This window comes from Aethalodelphis obliquidens, unplaced genomic scaffold (assembly GCF_003676395.1).
Source record: "Aethalodelphis obliquidens isolate GAN/ISIS:26980383/991018 unplaced genomic scaffold, ASM367639v1 scaffold9, whole genome shotgun sequence".
Lineage (NCBI taxonomy): Eukaryota > Metazoa > Chordata > Mammalia > Artiodactyla > Delphinidae > Aethalodelphis > Aethalodelphis obliquidens.
Window position 1 is genome coordinate 30,469,187 of NW_020837953.1, and position 17,985 is coordinate 30,487,171.

The 17,985-nt window shown below is 41.5% G+C and overlaps 2 protein-coding genes across 12 annotated transcripts in view; both read right to left on the reverse strand.

Moving 5' to 3' along the window:
- YTHDF2 (YTH N6-methyladenosine RNA binding protein F2) overlaps window positions 1–10,168 on the reverse strand; it is a 44,699-nt gene extending 34,531 nt beyond the window's left edge. Inside the window, exons 1-2 of one of the 2 annotated variants that reach the window (XM_027109415.1) lie at window positions 9,734–10,168; window positions 8,440–8,587 (exon numbers count right to left, since the gene is read on the reverse strand). The gene's annotated coding sequence lies outside the window, so the exon portion shown is untranslated. Of the gene's footprint in view, window positions 1–8,439 lie in introns of both variants that reach the window. The other variant, XM_027109414.1, reaches the window with a different exon arrangement.
- GMEB1 (glucocorticoid modulatory element binding protein 1) overlaps window positions 10,077–17,985 on the reverse strand; it is a 29,383-nt gene continuing 21,474 nt past the window's right edge. For 4 of the 10 annotated variants that reach the window (XM_027109421.1, XM_027109417.1, XM_027109419.1 and 1 more), the window contains 3 exons: window positions 17,339–17,476; window positions 13,458–13,580; window positions 10,125–10,909 (listed from right to left, as the gene is read on the reverse strand). In XM_027109421.1, coding sequence (XP_026965222.1) covers window positions 10,209–10,909; window positions 13,458–13,580; window positions 17,339–17,476 — 962 coding nt within the window. In that variant the 3' untranslated portion in view covers window positions 10,125–10,208. Of the gene's footprint in view, window positions 10,910–13,457; window positions 13,581–17,338; window positions 17,477–17,985 lie in introns of all 10 variants that reach the window. The other 6 variants (XM_027109424.1, XM_027109423.1, XM_027109422.1 and 3 more) reach the window with 4 other exon arrangements.

The window sequence follows — 17,985 nt, forward strand, 5'->3', positions numbered from 1 at the left end:
CAGAAAAGAGAAAAATAGGGCCTTTAGTTGTTAGCTACAAACGATGATCAGTTAGTAAAGGGTTAATAGAAGCACAGCATTCTCAGATTTATGTTTTAGGTTCACTCTGATTGCAGTGTGGGAAGTAGATTCAGGGAGAAAAGAGTAGACTAGGAGTTAGAAGAATATTGCAGCAAGTCCAGGCAAAAGATAATGGTCTATTATAGTGATGATGAAGACAGAGTGAAGTGGACAAAATGGACATTTTAGGAGGCAAAATGAGAGGTCTTAGTGACTGATTGGATTGTGGGGAGGGCATTAAAGAAGGAGATATCAACATAATATCTAGTAGTTTGATTTGAGCGATTCGGTGGGTAAGGTGCCATTTTCTAATGTGGGCAATCCTAGAGGAGATTTTGTGATCGTCAATTTATCTTTGGACATGTTGGGTTTCAGAAGAACATAAAACATCAGATAGGAATGTTCTGTAGACAATGAAAAGGTTTGGGCTTAGAGAGTAACATCAAGCTGGAAATACAAACCTTAGAGTCTCTGGTAGGGGGATGTTAGTTGAAGCCAAAGGAGTCCCTGGGATTTCCTCAGAAGAGAAGGAGGGTGGGACTTCCCTGGCGGTCCAGTGGTTAAGACTCCACGCTTCCATTCCACTGTGATCCCTGGTTAGTGACGCAGCCAAGCAAAACAAAACAAAACAAAAAGAAGAGGAGAGCAACAGGAGGAGAGCAACAGGCCCAGCACCAAACCAGAGATGGAAGGGGAGACACGGAGAGTAAATCCCTTCCTAATCACAGTCTATTTCCAAGACTGTAAAATAGGGAAGTTGGACCAAAATAACTTCTGAGATTCCTTCTAGTTCAACCATTTTAGAATTCTGGAAGGTAGAAACCAAGCAGATCCTTCTGGATATATGAAGGGGGCAGTGGGGATAAAGTGAAAAGAAGCAGGAAAGGAGGACAGATTTTACGAACTCTTCAGAATTTTGCTATGGCCTGGGCTGGGCCCTAGAGCTCTGGTTCTCAAACTTTTCCAGCCTTCAGCAACAGCAGACCTCGCTGCCCAAGTCACTCCCTTAGTAAGGCAGGAATAGAAGGGACCTCCTTTGAGAAATGTTTATATACTTCACACAACTGACAGTGTAAAAACCTATTTTTAAAGATTTCTGCTGGTTCTCTGTAGTCCACACAGTTTTCAAAGCTTGTCACTCCCTAGCCCTGTATATTTCTCACCATGCACTCCATGCTCCAGCCACATTGCATTTTTCTCAAATACACATTTTGTTCTGGAACCCATGACTTTGCACATGCAGTTCTTTCTGCCTCAAATGTCCTTGCCATCCCCCCTCCCCAATTCCTATCTGTCCTTCGAGACCCTGATCAATGAAACCATATTTTTTTCCCTCAAGCAGAAAGAAAGTGTTCTATTCTTTGTTCACCCATAGTATCGGTCACATTTCCTTATGGTAACTTAGTGTATTAAAACTATCTGTTTGGGGCTTCCCTGGTGGCGCAGTGGTTGAGAGTCCGCCTGCCCATGCAGGGTAGGCGGGCTCGTGCCCCAGTCCGGGAAGATCCCACATGCCACGGAGCGGCTGGGCCTGTGAGCCATGGCCGCTAAGCCTAAGCATCCGGAGCCTGTGCTCCACAACGGGAGAGGCCACAACAGTGAGAGGCCCGCGCAAAAAAAACAAAAACAAAAAACACAACTATCTGTTTGGGCTTCCCAGGTGGCCCAGTGGTTAAGAATCCACCTGCCAATGCAGGGGACACGGGTTCGAGCCTGGTCCGGGAAGATCCCACATGCCACGGAGCAACTAAACTAGACCCATGCACCACAACTACTGAAAGCCGCGTTCCTAGAGACTGTGCTCCGCAACAAAAGAAGCCACCGGAGAAGCCTGCGCACCACAACAAAGAGTAGCCCCTGCTTGCTGCAACTAGAGAAAGCCCGCATGCAGCAACGAAGACCCAACACAGCCAAAAATAAATTTATAAAAAAGAAAGTTTACATCAATATTTTCCCTTTAGAAGTCTTGGACTCAGTTGAAAATCTAATGAGAATAATGAAACTTCTCAGAAAAAGGAACATACACCCCAATTTTTGCCTACAATCTCATTAAGCACTCCCTTCCCCAAGCCCATCCATCCCACAGACTCCAGATTAAGAGAACCAACTCTCAATTTATATGTTGCCTCTTTAATAAATCTATGACTGCTTAGACGATAAAGAACTTTTTTATTATTAATCTTTATAATCCAACTCTAAGTAAATGTTTGTTGAATTAATTTATCTCATTCATTTTCAGAATTCTCCCTAGTAATGTCAATCCGCATTTTATTAATGAAAACCTGGTGGGGTTAAAAAGTCAAATGCGCAGATTTAACTAGCTTAATTGAACGTTAAAGGAAAGGCACTGTGGAAATCCCAAGATAAACTGATGGTTGGCTTTTAACTTGCAGGTGTGTTTTATGACTTGCTGAATGGAGTTTTGAAAAGAGCAACGTGAGAACAAAGCTAAAGGAAGAAAAGACCTACAGCTGGACCAGGTGGCCGAAGGACACTAGGAATCCGCAGCTGTGTATATGCAAGGGACCCTGTTGGAGATGTCCTCAAGGGCAGAAAAGAACAAGAACCAAGAAAGAGCCAGCAGGAAAGGAGCCTTGAAGTTTCAACTTAGAGTCTAGAGGTGAAAGCTGAAATTTTCACCAGTCCCCCAAGAAATAAGAAAGGTAATGATAATGTAATGAGCTTTTCATAAAGCTAAATTTTCTCAATGCAGAAGACTGTTCTTTATTCTGAGATTATTTCCCTCCTAACTTTTTTGATGTGAAAATGCCCTTTCTTCCCAAATGATGCCAGTAAAAATTAGCCATTTTTTAAAATATCCTTATTTGGTAAAATGTAATGCAGAGAACCCCATGTTGGTTCCTAAGACCTTTTTTTTTTTTAATCTCTTTTATTGATCCATGGGATCTAAAAGTCTGAGCAGCACTGTGCTAGGAAACAGCTTACAGTCTCAATCTAAGACAATAGGCCAGAGAGAAAAATGGAGTGTAAACAAGATTTCTGGAGATAGTGCCAAGGGGAAATGAAGCCAGGGAGCCCCAGAAAGCGCTGGTTCAATTTTAAGTCTGTGCCAAGAAAAAATAGTTAAACCAGTGAATGTGCATCTAAACTATTTGTGACAATGTTTTATAGATAAATCCTTCCCTTTCGGTCCTTGGGTGGCAGCTACAGAATGTGAGAGGCAAGAATATGAGAAGCCCTGTCCAGTTTGCTCAGAAAGGCTTACCAGAATGTCTCAGTCATGGAAATGTTAACTTAGCATTTCTGAGGCATAGTGGTTCCATTTTTGTTCCTAGAGCAGGGGAATATCTTTTTGCTCAGTGGGCAAAGGTTTTACAATATTATCAATGTTCTATGGAATAGGTTCCCTGTGTAACAAAGCACATGGGGTTGGGCTCTACACAGTAGGAGCTTAGCGAACAAATGAAGGAGTTCTAACCAGGGACCCTGACATCAATGTCATCTCAAACAAGACAAGACCACTTTTAACAAAGTGATAAATCAGTACTTCCTGTGACTGATGGACAGGACAGATGATCTGGGTTCTAAAATCCTTTCTCAGGTAACTGGAAGTTCCCTCCCTCCACCACTCCCTCTGCAGTACTGTGGAGAGATGGTGAACTGGACTGTAAACAAAACAACCTAAGTAGCAACTAAACATGTTATCAGCAAAACATCATCCTAATAAAATGGTTTGTTGAAAGTTTCCTTTTAGGTATTAAGCTTCTCTAGTACATTTAAAGACTCTGTTTAATAAATTTGATCCGTATACAATGTTTCAAATGTAGCTATTGTTTAGAGTAGAATATAAGTGTTAGTTTCCTATTGTAAAATGAAGTAAATAATGCTCTTCACCACATAGGATTGTCCTGAGGATCAAATGGATTAACATATGTAAAGTGCTTAGAAAAATGCTTGGTACATAGTTACCCTTCAATAAGTATTGGTTATTATTGTTCTTCTTATTATTCATGCATCAAATATCTATCCAGTTTCCGCTACATGCCAGGCACTGTTCCAGGGACTGTAGAAACAGCAGTGACTAAGAGACGAGAATGGTCCCTGCTCTCATGGAGCTTCGATTCTACTTGGGGGAGAAAAAAATACATGTATGTCAGGTGATAAGTAAAAGAAAGAAAAATAAAGCAGGGTAAAGGAAAATAGGAAGCATAGTGCAGGAGGAAGTTGCCACTTTTCATAGGGTGGGTGGTCAGGGAGGTCCTCTCTGATAAGGTAACATGTGGATAGAGACCTGAAGGAAATGAGGTAATAAGCTTTGCAGTTATCTGGGGGGAAGAGTGTGCTTGAGATTATTGAATGAAAAAAATAAGCTACCAAAAATAAGTAGATCTGGGTTTGTAATAGGGAGTGACAGTACGTGAAGAAGCCACGGCCCACCTAAGACAGGCCTCAGTTCCAGTCAGGTGTTGCTGTGAGGAAATGTGGACCCAGTGTTGTCAGATCTTCTGGGCTTTGTGGGGTTTTTTGTTGTTGTTGTTGTTGTTTTAAGAAAAACTTTATCTTGAATTTTTCATGTGAACTGTCGTAGGCATAATGCATATATATGTTCGTCAAAAGACACGTACAAGAATGTTCAGAGGTGGGCATTCCCTGGCGGTCCAGTGGTTAGGGTTTGTTGTTTTCACTGCCAAGGGCCCAGGTTCAACCCCTGGTCGGGGAACTAAGATCCTGCAAGCTGCACGGTGTGGCCCAAAAAAAAAAAAAAGTTCAGAGGCATTATTTATAATAGCCCCAAACTGTAAGCTACCCAAGTGCCCATTATTAGAATGGATCAGCTGTGGCATAGTAAATAATAACAGTCTCTACACAGCAATGGGAAGCAATCAACTACACTTCACACAACATTATGGGTGAATCTTACAACATAATGTTGAGAGGAAAAAAGCCAGTCCCTAAAGAGTTCAAAATAGGTAAAACTAAGATATGATGTTAGAGAGCTAGATAGAGGTTACCCTGTCTGGGTGAGGTGCTGGTGACTTTTTTTTTTTCCCTTGATCTGAAAGCTGATTTCATGGGTATGTTCAGTTTATCAAATTGTACAGTGATTTGTGCACTTTCCTGTATGCATTTATACTTCAATAAAAAGTTAAAATAAAACTAAAATGTGGGCCAAAGTAAATCTTAAGGCTGAATCAGAGCTGTGGGCTTCCAATTTGCTCTACAATACGTAGATTTCTTTAGAGAAAACAGCAGAGAAGTTTTTTTTTTAAAAAAACTTATACTTTGAGGGGACTTCCCTGGTGGTCCAGTGGTTAAGACTACGTGCTCCCAATGCAGGGGGCCCGGGTTCGACCCCTGGTCGGGGAACTAAGATCCCACGTACCACAACTAGAGAAGCCCATGTGCCGCATCAAAGACCCAGCACAGCCTAAATTAATTAATTAATTAAAAAAAACCTTATACTTTGAAATGCAGGTAACATCCCCCACACCCCCTCTTACAGAAGCTCCTACAAAGCCCAATGAGGAACCCATCTTTCCTTCTGGGTCATTACCCAGCCTCACATTTTCCTTTATATGTGATCCAATACTAATGTCCACTCTTGTTCTCAAACTAGAGAAATCAACCCATATATACCATATTATAAGCCCAATACTAGTAAAGGTACAGAATTGGAAACTATAGATACAGGAGGAGAACCCAGAGGCAATTTCAAAGTAGGATGTGGCCTACTTTAGGTTGAGAGAGCACCAGGAGTCTTCAGGTTGGGAGGCTCATAAGACATAACAGAAGAGGTAGTAGGAATCATACTGGGCTGAAATAATTTATCCAGGAAACAGGCATGTCTTAGCCTGGGCCATGGACCATAGGTAGAGAATCAATCAGGTGTAAAAGATAGGTTTTACAATCTGTGTGTTCTGGGGAACTTACAAGCACATCTCAAAGGTGCTTCAATTCAGGTGATGGATGAAGAAGGCTGTTCTAGGCAGTGAAGACTGCAGTCTATGGATGTATACTGAGGTTTGGGTCTTGGGGGTTTCTTGGGAAGAAGTGATTGTCTCAAGAGTTGAGTTACTGACATAGCAGAAAGGCAGTTACTAACATGGCAGAATTTGGGAACTAAGTCACATTTGGTTCCCCAAAGCAAGGGCTAGAGAGGCAGGAGTACGATAAGGATGTTCAAGGAAAGTAGAACCTTCTAGGGGAAGTGAAATTGCATAGCTCAGGACTAAGAAAGGTGTTCCAGGATTGGGAAGGAAACCTAGAAATGACTGAATAAAGGCTAAGAAGAGAAACTCCAGGGGCAGAGAGTTCCAATCTAGCAGAACTGATCCCTTGTTTAGGGCAACCACCTTGGTTGTCATTGTAGTACATTACAGACTACACAAGAATATCCCAGGGAGGAGGCATCCAAGGTGTGAGGGATCTGTGATTAATTGTACTAGGTTAAGTTGACTGAAAATGCAGGGGCTAGCCTAGAATCTGAATTTTTGTCTCAGAGAGGACTATTTCCTCAGGAGTATTACCCAAAGTGAATCACAAACTCGTGCGTATTTTGAGAATTCAACCTTTTCTTTGTCCTTGCTACCGCCTTGATAGTGGTGGACCAATTATAACTCAATGAACTAGTAGTTCCATATTTCATGCTTGATTTTACTATCTTTATCATCAAGTGTTACCAGTACTTCCCACCATACAGACTTACCTTTAATGCTTTCATGAAATGGATTAAAATGCCACCACTAAAGGGTGTCTCAGACCACCTAAACTGAATATTAATTTCCAAGGTATTTGGATTAACTCTGGTCCTCCTTCCCAAATACGGACAGAAGCATGAAAGAAACTTCATATGAAGTAGCTTTAAATCTTAAATATTCAAATCTATTGTCCCTTTTTTACTTCAGAACACCAGGGAGTTTTTGTTTTGTTTTAATTTGGGGAGGGGGGCAGGGATGGAACCTGGAAATTGAAAAGGGGAAGAGAACAGGAAAGCGGGGGTCAGACAGGGACATGGCCAAGGCAAGAGTTGACTCTGAGGCCTTTGTGGAAACCAGATGACAGGAAGGTTTGGGGCATTTACCTGCCCTGGATTCATCTGATGGAAGCTCAGAGAAACTGACACATGACTGGGCTTTCACCAGTGCGTTGCTCTCAGAAGAGACTGCCTGAGCTGCTGACTCTGCCTAGCTCTGGAGACAGAAGCAACAAGAGACTTAGGATTTTTTTCCCCTCTTGTATAAATAAGTGCAACTACTTGAAAATGGAATGCAAAACAAGTAGCCAAAAATGGTCTCTCCTAAATCAGGTTAGGTATACATCTTCTCCAGGAAGTACTCCAATATTTGCTGACCCCTGCCTCCAAGCTGGGTTAGATGCTTGACCCCTTGTTCTCTCTTCTCCCAGCCAATAGCTCTACCACTGCACTTACCCCAATATGATGATTTCAGTATCTCACTAGAGAAAGGCTTAACCATTTTGTAACTTTGGTAGCCTTCTGAAACCTACGGACCAACTCTCGGAACAATGTTCATCAACGCATGAAATAAAATACATAGCATTACAAAGGAAACCAATTATTATATTGAAATATAGTTCTTAACTCCAGACAACCTCTGGAGAATGAATCCCTTGAGTGCATGGACTGAGCCTTCATCTCTGTACTGCCAGTGCCTAGCACAAAGCCTGGCACATAGATGGTACTTACAAATGTTTATTTAATGAATGAACAGAAAGATTAGATGGCTACTGCCAACTCAGCCTGAGGAATGATTCATTGTAACTGCTTGTGTATATACCAGTGTCTTGCATGTGCCTCACCCTGTCTGAGATGTAGACCAGGGTTGTGAGGAAACCCACACTCAAGAATGGGTGCGTAGCATCTAGCAATAATGACAGGCTACTGGAAGACCAGGAAAACAACAAAGCTCATGTATTTCCACCAGCTGGAATATTCAGGTAGTGAAAGTAAACAGGCTCTGTCTTTAGGAGGTGATCTCTTGACTTTGGAAGCATGACGCTCACACTACTTTAAAACACTACCAAACAGCTCTGATGGAGGAAAGAAAGGAACCTGAGCTAGTGGGTAGGTGTTCTCCAGGGCTCCTCCTCTGTCCTGATTTGAGCCTCTTGTCTCTGGGAAAGATAAAAGTGTCCCTAAAAACCGCAATAGAGATGACTTGTGCCTTTCTAGGTTCAAGTAGTAGTTTTAGGCTTAGGCAGAAATTTTGTTTTTGTTTATGTACCAACAGACAACCTAAAGAAGCAAGAAATAAAAGCCACTTCCTTCACTAAAGATATATAAAGGGCCAAAGGTTTGTTCTAAACTGATTGCTATGTCTATTAGATATTTTGAAAAGAAAAATAAAACCCCAATTTTAAAGCTGAAAACCACAACAGTATGGGGTTCAGAAATCTCACCCATAAGGCTTTTAAGATTGACCCTTTCAAGTTAGAGGGCTTCTCCAGCTATACACAGCTATCTGAGGGATGGCAGGATGCAGTTTTCACTTGCTTAACAACAGGGTTTCCAACATCTGTTGGAAGAAACATAGCTTCAGGTGGGTGCCTTCAAAAAAAAAAAGGAAACTACAGGTTAAAGTTTTGTATTTAATTAAAAAAAAAAACTCTCCCACTCCTAAAGTGTATGCTTTCTTTTTTGACCTATTTTTCTTTTAAATTGTCTGCAGTTTCCCTATATTTTTCCTAGTGCAGTAAACAATGCAATCAAAGAAACAAAAAACAGACTCCACTCTTGCCCCAGACACTGAAGATGGTCAAAGAGAAGGAATCACAGCATGGAAAATGGGCCCATCTCTAAATATACAAAAACATTAAAAAAAAAAGAAGAAAACAAAATAACCCCCCAAAAGATATTATTATTACATTCCTGGTACATTTCCTATAATATAATGTTGCAGACAATGCTTCTTTCCCAGGGAGTCCAGCTCGCTCAGGAGGAGACATCTAGTCGGTGCCTCGGGATAGGGTGGGGTGTTGCCAAACCTAAGGTTTTTTTATGAGCTCAATATCTCACAGAAACATCTGTGGTATAAATGGTATATATGAATCTAAAAGGGGATGAAGGCAGGCAGGCACCTGTCACTGTTCTCTGAATCAGCCAAAAATCTGAAGAGCGTGGGATCCAGGAGACAGATGCCATTAACCACTGAGGAACAGAGGGTAGAACAGAGGAAGCACCAAATGAATGGCTGCTTTTGGTTCCAAAGCCAAAAAAGGGCCCCACAAAAAAAGGGCAGCTGGTCTGGAAGAGGAACTCTCCTGCTCCTGGAGTCATGCAATAAAAATGATGGCCTTGGAGCCCCACCCCGAGAACAGCCACAGTCCAAGAACCAGAGCAATTTACACCACATCACACAGTTTGCAAATGAATGGACTAGGAGGGTAAGTGTTTTGACAAAGTGGGGGGCAAGGTGAACCTGAACCCCAAAGCACAGCTGTGACGTCTCTGGATTTCTATTTCTGCCAAGCCACAGGCCTCTGACGCCACTTGCTAGGTGGAAATGTACCCTTCTTCTTAACACTGGCCTTGCCTCAAAATGGCAGCCATGGTAGTAACCCTCAGAGATATTAAGAGGCATCAGTTGCACTTCTGGAAGTAAGATAATTTCCTTGCCCCATCCTGGCCAAAGCACTTCCCTTTTTAAGCCGCTGCTGGTATGCTACCTTCCCCTCCAAGCAGAGTGCAACTTACTTTTGTTTCAGACTTTTGCATTGGCCTCTGAGGGCCCCTTCCAGGATACAGAGTAAAGTATCCTTCTGCATCCACGTGTGAGTGGGTTGCCATCCAGGGTCAGATTTGTGTTCCCTGGTTTGGTCAATGCACCTTTATGAGAATAAAACCACATGCATACACAGACAGACTAGCCTGGAAAGGGCTTTCTGGATAGGGTTTCTGGTTATCTTGATGCCTCCCCCAAAAGAAATCACTTTCTTGGTGTAAGAGGATTAGGACATTGAGTGACCGACTCTCAACTTTCGGAAGGGCAGCTTGTTTTGTCCATTTTTCAATGAGGGGGTGGAAGGGACCCAACCTGTTCAGTTACAACAACAAGGTTTTGTTTTTTAAAAAAAAGGATCCTATGTGGAAATGAGTGGGACAATGATAAAAATAAACAAATAATTAAAATTCCAAACCAAAACATATCTCCTGGCCCCGAGACCCCCAGTTAATCCTCTAAGACCACAATCTCCACATTGTGAACTTGATGCTGGTGTTCTTCCATCTCAGCCACGACTTTCTCCTCAGTCCTCAGTTCTGTCTCCAAAATGACTGCTTTGCCCTCAGTATCCTCAGCCTCTGGGTCTGGGGCTGGGTCAATCTCAATGATGGTCTGCCCATCCTCTGAGGTGCTTTCAACAGCCTGGATGGCTGAGGTCAGGCCAGACTCCATGGCCACCAACTCCACAGGGCTCACCATGGTGGTCATGTTGCCAAGGGTACTCCCATCCTGCATGGCGGTGGAGCTTAGCAGCGCCAGGCTAGATGAAGGGTGGATGGTCACTGTGTCTGGTGAGCTGCTCTTGGCAGATGAGACCACTGTGGCATAACGGAAGAGCTGAGGGCCAGAAGGAAGTGCGTGGACAGTCACAGGACTGGAGCCCTGGCTGAGGGTGGCCACTGGAATATTGCCCATGGAAAATGACTGACCCACGGGGGTGATGGTGATGGGTGAGATGACTGTGAACTGAGGCTGCTGGACAGGAGGAGAAGGGCTCAGGACGGTGGTAGAGGCTGGCCGCTGGAGCCGGGGCCTTTTGGGAGGCTTAGGAGTGCTCACAGGCATCAATACCACATTTTGAACCGTCTGGGATTTCAGCCTGTGATCCTGAGCTTGCTTCTTCTGCTCTTCCAACTGGCGTTCCAAGTCTATGGAAAAAAGACAGACTTTGTGTGGAGAGAAGTATAATCTTGGGAACAGTAAACTGGGAGTGAGGAGACCTGGGGTCTTGCCCTGGTTTTGCTACTATGTAGCCTCAGGCAAGTCATTTCATTGTTTTCAAGAAGAAACTAGACTGGATGGTCTTTAAAATCCCTCCAGTTACTACATGTCATTGTGTGATTATAGACAGGTCAATAATTCAGAATCTTTTTGTGCTGTGATCCTACTATAGCTCAACTCTAGAAGCTCCTGTGGCATTTTGTTACCTGTCACGAAAATGCAAACCAAAGAAGTCTCCAGTTGGTCTACCAGCTTATATATGCCCTGCCTGGCTCTACAGATGAAAATAATATCTGCATAATCCCTTTGCAACTGCCATGGACCCACAAAGGAGCTACAATGGCCACTCTGAAAAGCAGTGATTCCCAAACTGTCCTTCAAGGCAGGATCACTTGCTGGTGACCCAGATGGCTTTAGTCTACCATTAGCCCCCAGAGAAGTCTACAGAAAGTTATAGAGGAAGTCCCTAAGAATTACAGAACTGAAGGAGGTCTTAAGAGTTCTAACACATTCATTTTGACATAGATCCAGAGAGATAAAGTGACTTCCTTACGGTTACAGAGCATGTTACAGAGAGTCAACTTGGTGGCTTTTCCACCCCAATACATCTATCACTATCCCTCTCCCAAGGGTCCAATCCAACCTTGATGACCACTGGTGAGTCTGGTTCTACACCAGAACTTCTCTATTGCTTAGCACCTGATAAGCATCCAATAAATAACCAGTCACACCTGTAGAGCACCTTGCTCACTGTGGAACACCCAGAGCAAGCCAACTCCTTGTTTGGAATAAAAGGAGTAGGGAGTGATAAAGAACACATTCAAAAACTTTAAAACATTGCCTTTTACGGTTATAAGATAATGCATTTTTTCCAACTTTAGTAGTAATCAAAGAAATGTGAACCTAAACAAGATACCAAATATATAATTTTTAAAAAGTTAAATCAGGGTGTATTGTAAAAAACAATGCCCATTGTTGGTGAGCTCAAACTTGTGATGTAAATTGGTATAATCTTCTTGAAAATTTGACAGTAGGTCACAAGACTCCATAAACAAATTATCAATACCATTTAACCTCAAGCTTAAATGGTATTCATATTGTGAAGTAGTTTAAGAGAACATAAGAAGAAAAGTTATATTCATACAAGTTCACTGCAACAAAATAAGCTACTGAAGAAAATTTAAATTCATCCTTAAAAGAATGTCTAGGTAAAATACTGTGTAGAAACTTGGAAAAATATTAGTATGTCACAGTGAAAAAAGCAGAAAACACAACTTTATGTACACTGTGGTTATAACTAAAATGATATGGACAAGGGACCAGAAGCCTACATTTCTAACAAAAACCATTTTTCAGATGGTGTAAAGTTTCAAGGTGGAAGACAGCATTGGACTATAAATAAGAAGACAGAGTTCTACTCTGGGCTTCACTGTCAAGGAGTGATGTGGTCCCAGGCAAATCATTTATCCTCTCTGTGCCTCTACTGGGTTATCTGTAAAATAAGGAAACAGCCTATAATATTCCTAGAAAGATCAAATGAAAAAGGGCATCTCTGAGAACACCTGGTAAACCGAATTTAAAATATAAACTGGGCATAAAAATAAGTTTAAAACAACCTAAATTGTTCTTCTCTTACCAAATGATCTTTCTTGCCTCTCGTCTTCATGACCGACTATTATAATATATTCTATGTCATTTAAGACTGATAATCCATACCTCCAACTTGTTTTGCATCTTTCACTGCCTTACCTCCTCCAAAAGCTTCTCTTGATTCTTTTCTGGGTAAAAATGGTAACTCCCTTTGTTCCACCACTATACCTGCTATATGCCTCTGTTACAAAACTGACTACTTTTTGCACTTATTTCTAAGTCTGCTTTCCCTTCAGTTCCTTGAAAGCCCTCAAGAGACTGAGGCTACCTTATTCAACATTTTATTTCTAAAACCTAGCTTGGAGACCAGCACAAAGTACTTATTAAAAAGAGTTAAATTATCCATGTGCTCATAATTTCTGATTACCAGAAATAATGAAAGTGCTAAATGTATATCAAAAGACTCAGTATTAATAATGTAAAAAAGACAAAGGCCAATTTTTTTCTTCTGCCACTTATATTACTGGACTAATGGAGCGATCTAGCAGACATCTTAATCCTCCAAAGATATAGAAGGAGGATCATGTTGCTGGCTTTCTTTTCTTTTCCTTTGTGCTTCCTCTGCTTCCCACCACTCCACCTCACCTAGGACTATGTACAAAGAAAAAGCCAAATCTGATACTATGTGAGTTGAAAGAAAGAAAGAGAGAGAGAGAGACAGAAAGAGAGACAGAGAGAGAAGGAAGAAAGGACAGAGGAAGAGAGGAAGGAAGGAAAGAAAGAAGAAGCAAGCCAATCCAGTCCCAACAGAAGTCAACAAAGGAATGGCAAGACTCAAGGATATTAGTATAATATCACCTAAGAAAAGAGAGAAGTTACACATACCTGTCAGAGTATAGAGAAACTGCTCTTCTCCCTGCTCTACTTGGTTCCTTCTGTTGTCTAAAACCTTCTTGACTGTGTCCATTAGGCCAAATGTATGTGCTACATTGTTGAGAACAGCAGCATCTATTTAAAACAAAAGACATGTCTGTCCAGTTAAAACAGAAATGTTCCACCAACTCCCTATTGTGCTGCTTATAAATATAAAACAATCCCGGGCTTCCCTGGTGGCGCAGTGGTTGTGAGTCCGCCTGCCGATGCAGGGGACACGGGTTCGTGCCCCGGTCCGGGAAGATCCCACATGCTGCGGAGCGGCTGGGCCCGTAAGCCATGGCCGCTGAGCCTGTGCGTCCGGAGCCTGTGCTCCACAGCGGGAGAGGCCACAACAGTGAAAGGCCCATGTACAGCAAAAAAAAAAAAAAAAAAAAAAAAAGGGAAAAAAAAAAAAAAACCAATCCAGAAATTAGAATACTAATAGCATTTTCAAAATATTTTCACAAAGATTTATCACATGTGTAACTAATTATTATTTAATTGTTATATCTTTATACATGTTTCCATATAAATAAATACAAAAATAAGGAAAAAAATCTTGCATCTGGTTATAGGTTCTGACTTGTCTTAGAAAATATGGTCATTCTACTAGACAGAGCTAAGTTTGAACCTTGGTTTTGATGTTGCCTATCTGTGTGACCTTGGGTAAGTCATTTCCGTCCTTAGTTTTCTCATCTGAAACAAATGCGACTAATAATACTTACTCTGCAAGATAGATATGAAGATTAGAAACATCATATTTTAAGTGCCAAACATGGGAAATGACATGCAATATTATTAATAGTATTATCTCTGTTCCCCTTTATTATTATTATTTTTTTTGGGGGGGGCTGCACCACGCGGCATGTAAGATCTTAGTTCTCTGACCAGGGATTGAACCCGTGCCCCCTGCAGTGGAAGCACGGAGCCCTAACCACTGGACCTCCAGGGGAAGTCCCTCTGTTCCCCTTTAAACAAAACTTCTTGAAAGAGCTGTCAGTAACTGGTCATTACTTCCTTAACTCAGACCACTTTTCCACCTACAACTCTCTTCTACAGTTGTCTCATCCAGTTCCATGGTTTTGAATATCATGGACATGCTAAGAATTTCCACATGTAGATCTCCAGCCCAGACCTCTTTCCTGCATTACAGATTAATACTTCTGTTGAGCCAAATGACTTCTCCAATTGAAGCCCTCATAAGCATCTCAACTAAACAAGTCAAAAACCAATTCTGATTTCTTCTCCCAGTGGTCTTCATCTCAGGAAATTTTACCACCGCTCACAGCTCAGACCAAAAATATATGAGTCATCCTGGATTTCTTTCTTTTTCACCCTACATCCAATCCATCAGCAAGACTTGTCAGTTCCACATTCAAAATATAAGCCCAATATGATCCCTTCTTCCCAGGTCTACCACTACCCACTCTAATCCACGCTACCATCATCTCTTGCCTGGACTAATTCCTTCAAGAGTTTCCCAACTGGTCTTCTTGTTTCTACTCTTGCCCCATATAATCTATTCTCCCCACAGCAACCACAGTGATCTTTTAAAAATATAAATAAATCTGAGGGACTTCCCTGGTGGTGCAGTGGTTAAGAATCCGTCTGCCAATGCAGGGGACAGGTTCGATTCCTGGTCTGGGAAGATCCCACATGCTGCGGAGCAACTAAGCCCGTGCGCCTAGAGCCTGTGCTCCGCAACAAGAGAAGCCACCACAATGAGAAGCCCACACACTGCAACGAAGAGTAGCCCCTGCTCGCCGCAAACTAGAGAAACCCCACGTGCAGCAACGAAGACCCAACACAGCCAAAAATAAATAAATAAATAAAATAAAAATTTTTTATATTAGTTAAGACTGTCATGGGGTCATTAGAAATTGTCAAATGTGATAACTCAATTACAAACAAGTGAAGAAATAATCTTGAAAATATTAATGAGTTTGCTTCCATTAAAGATATAAAAATTAGGGCTTCCCTGGTGGCGCAGTGGTTGAGAGTCCGCCTGCTGATGCAGGGGACACGGGTTCGTGCCCCAGTCCCGAAGAGCCCACATGCCGCGGAGTGGCTGGGCCCATGAGCCATGGCCGCTGAGCCTGCACGTCCGGAGCCTGTGCTCCGCAACGGGAGAGGCCACAACAGTGAGAGGCCCATGTACCAAAAAAAAAAAAAAAAAGATATAAAAATTTAAAAACTATATTAAAAATATATAAATATATCTGATCACTTTACTCCCCTGCTCAAAATCACTATGATGGCTTACCATCACCTTAAAATAAAACCCAAAGTTCTGACTAAAGCTTATTTAAACTGTCCCCTCTGCTCCTGTGCAACCTCATCACCTACCACTCTCTCCATTACTTAGTCCACTGGAGCCACGTCAGTGCTTCTCTAATTCTTTGAACCCACCAGGTTCATTGTAACTTCAAGATCTTTGTTCCCTCTGCCTGGAATGCAGACAATCGTTCTGGAGGCTTTAAACTAACAGAATATGAGAACTGTCTAAAACCAGGTGGATTTCTCCAATTTTCAGACTCTATATATCTACTTTGTATCTATATCGAGAGAGAGAGAGAGAGAGAGATTGCTTTCTGGCACCATTTACAAGGCAAAAATTACCTGTGGAAAAAGCAATGCCAGACCTGAGTTCAAAACCTAGTTATGCTAAAAATAGAGCTACCATATATGATCCAGTAATCCCACTCCTGGGCATATATCCAGAAAAGATGAAAACTCTAACTGGAAAAGATACACGCACTCCAGTGTTCATAGCAGCAATTTACAATTTACAGTAACCAAGACATGGAAGCAACCTAAGTGTCCATCAATCAGATGAATGGACAGAGAAGATGTGGTATACATATCCAAAGGAATATTACTTAGCTATAAAAACAGAATGAAATATTGCCATTTGCAGCAAGGTGGATGGACCTAGAGAATAACATACTAAGTAAGAGAAAGACAAATTACACTTACATGTGGAAGCAAAAAATAATACAAATGAATTTATTTATGAAACAGAAACAGACTCATAGACATAGAAAAAAAACTTATGGTTACCAAAGGGGAAGTGAGGAAGGGATAAATTAGGAGTATGGGATTAACAGATACACACTACTATGTATAAAATACATAAGCAACAAGGATCTACTGTATAGCACAGGGAACTATATTCAATATCTTCTAATAACCTATAATGGAAAATAATTTGAAAAAATACACATAGGAGCTTCCCTGGTGGCACAGTAGTTAAGAATCCGCCTGAAATTGCAGGGGACACGGGTTCAAGCCCTGGTCCGGGAAGATCCCACATGCTGCGGAGCAACTAAGCCCGTGTGCCACGACTACTGAGCCTGCGCTCTAGAGCCCATGAGCCAAAACTACTGAAGCCCACGTGCCACAACTACTGAAGCCCACACGCCTAGAGCCTATGCTCCGCAACAAGAGAAGCCACCACAATGAGAAGTCCGCGCACCACAACAAAGAGTAGCCCCACTCGCCGCAACTAGAGAATGCCCGCGTGCAGCAACGAAGACCCAACACAGCCAAAAATAAAATAAATTAAATAAAAATAAATTTAAAAACACACACACACACACATATATAACTGAATCACTTCGCTGTACACCTGAAACTAACACAATATTGTAAATCAACTATACCTCAATAAAAAAAAAAAATTTTACAATTCAAAATAAAAAGCCCTAGTTACGAACTTTGGATAGTAACTTTTTATGAGCCTTAGTTTCCTATTCTGTAAAATGAGGATAATAATACCTATACCTCAGTGTTTCATGAGGCTAACATGATCTGCCTACAATGACCGCTATTGTTGGGATTAGTGTGTTTACCTGTGACCTGGAAGGGAGCCTGGATAAGCCGCTGCTGAACTCCCCTGAGTAGCTCCTCTATTTCCTTCTGTATATTGCAGACCACCTCTTCCATCAGTCCTACATCAGCTATTCCTTTCCAGAACATCAAAGTATCCTCTGGCAAAAGAGGGATAAGACAGAGGGTAAACAAGGGACACTACATATACTTAAGCATATCTCTTCAATGTTAAATTCAAAATTATTTTGATTCAAAATGATTTTTTTTTTCCGTGCTGCGCAGCTTGTAGGATCTCAGTTCCCTGACCAGAGATTGAAAACGGGCCACAACAGTGAAAGCCCAGAATCCTAACCACTAGGCAACCAAGGAACCCCCCTCAAAATGATTTCTTATTGGGCTATTTCTGGGAAAAGAAAAAAAGCCTTTGGAACACTAGCTGCCTCCCTGAGTTGGTATCTAATTATTTTAACTCTGCAGCAAAATAGGGACTTGTGATAATTGCCTCAATTTGTCATGCCTCTGGCTACAGGGAACAGGTATCTTCCACCAATAAAAATATTAAATTAAATATTTAATAAATACTAAAGCATTTATTTAAATAATTTAATTTAAAATTAAATAATACATAATATTTTAAATGTTAAGTAATAAAGAAATTAAATTAAGT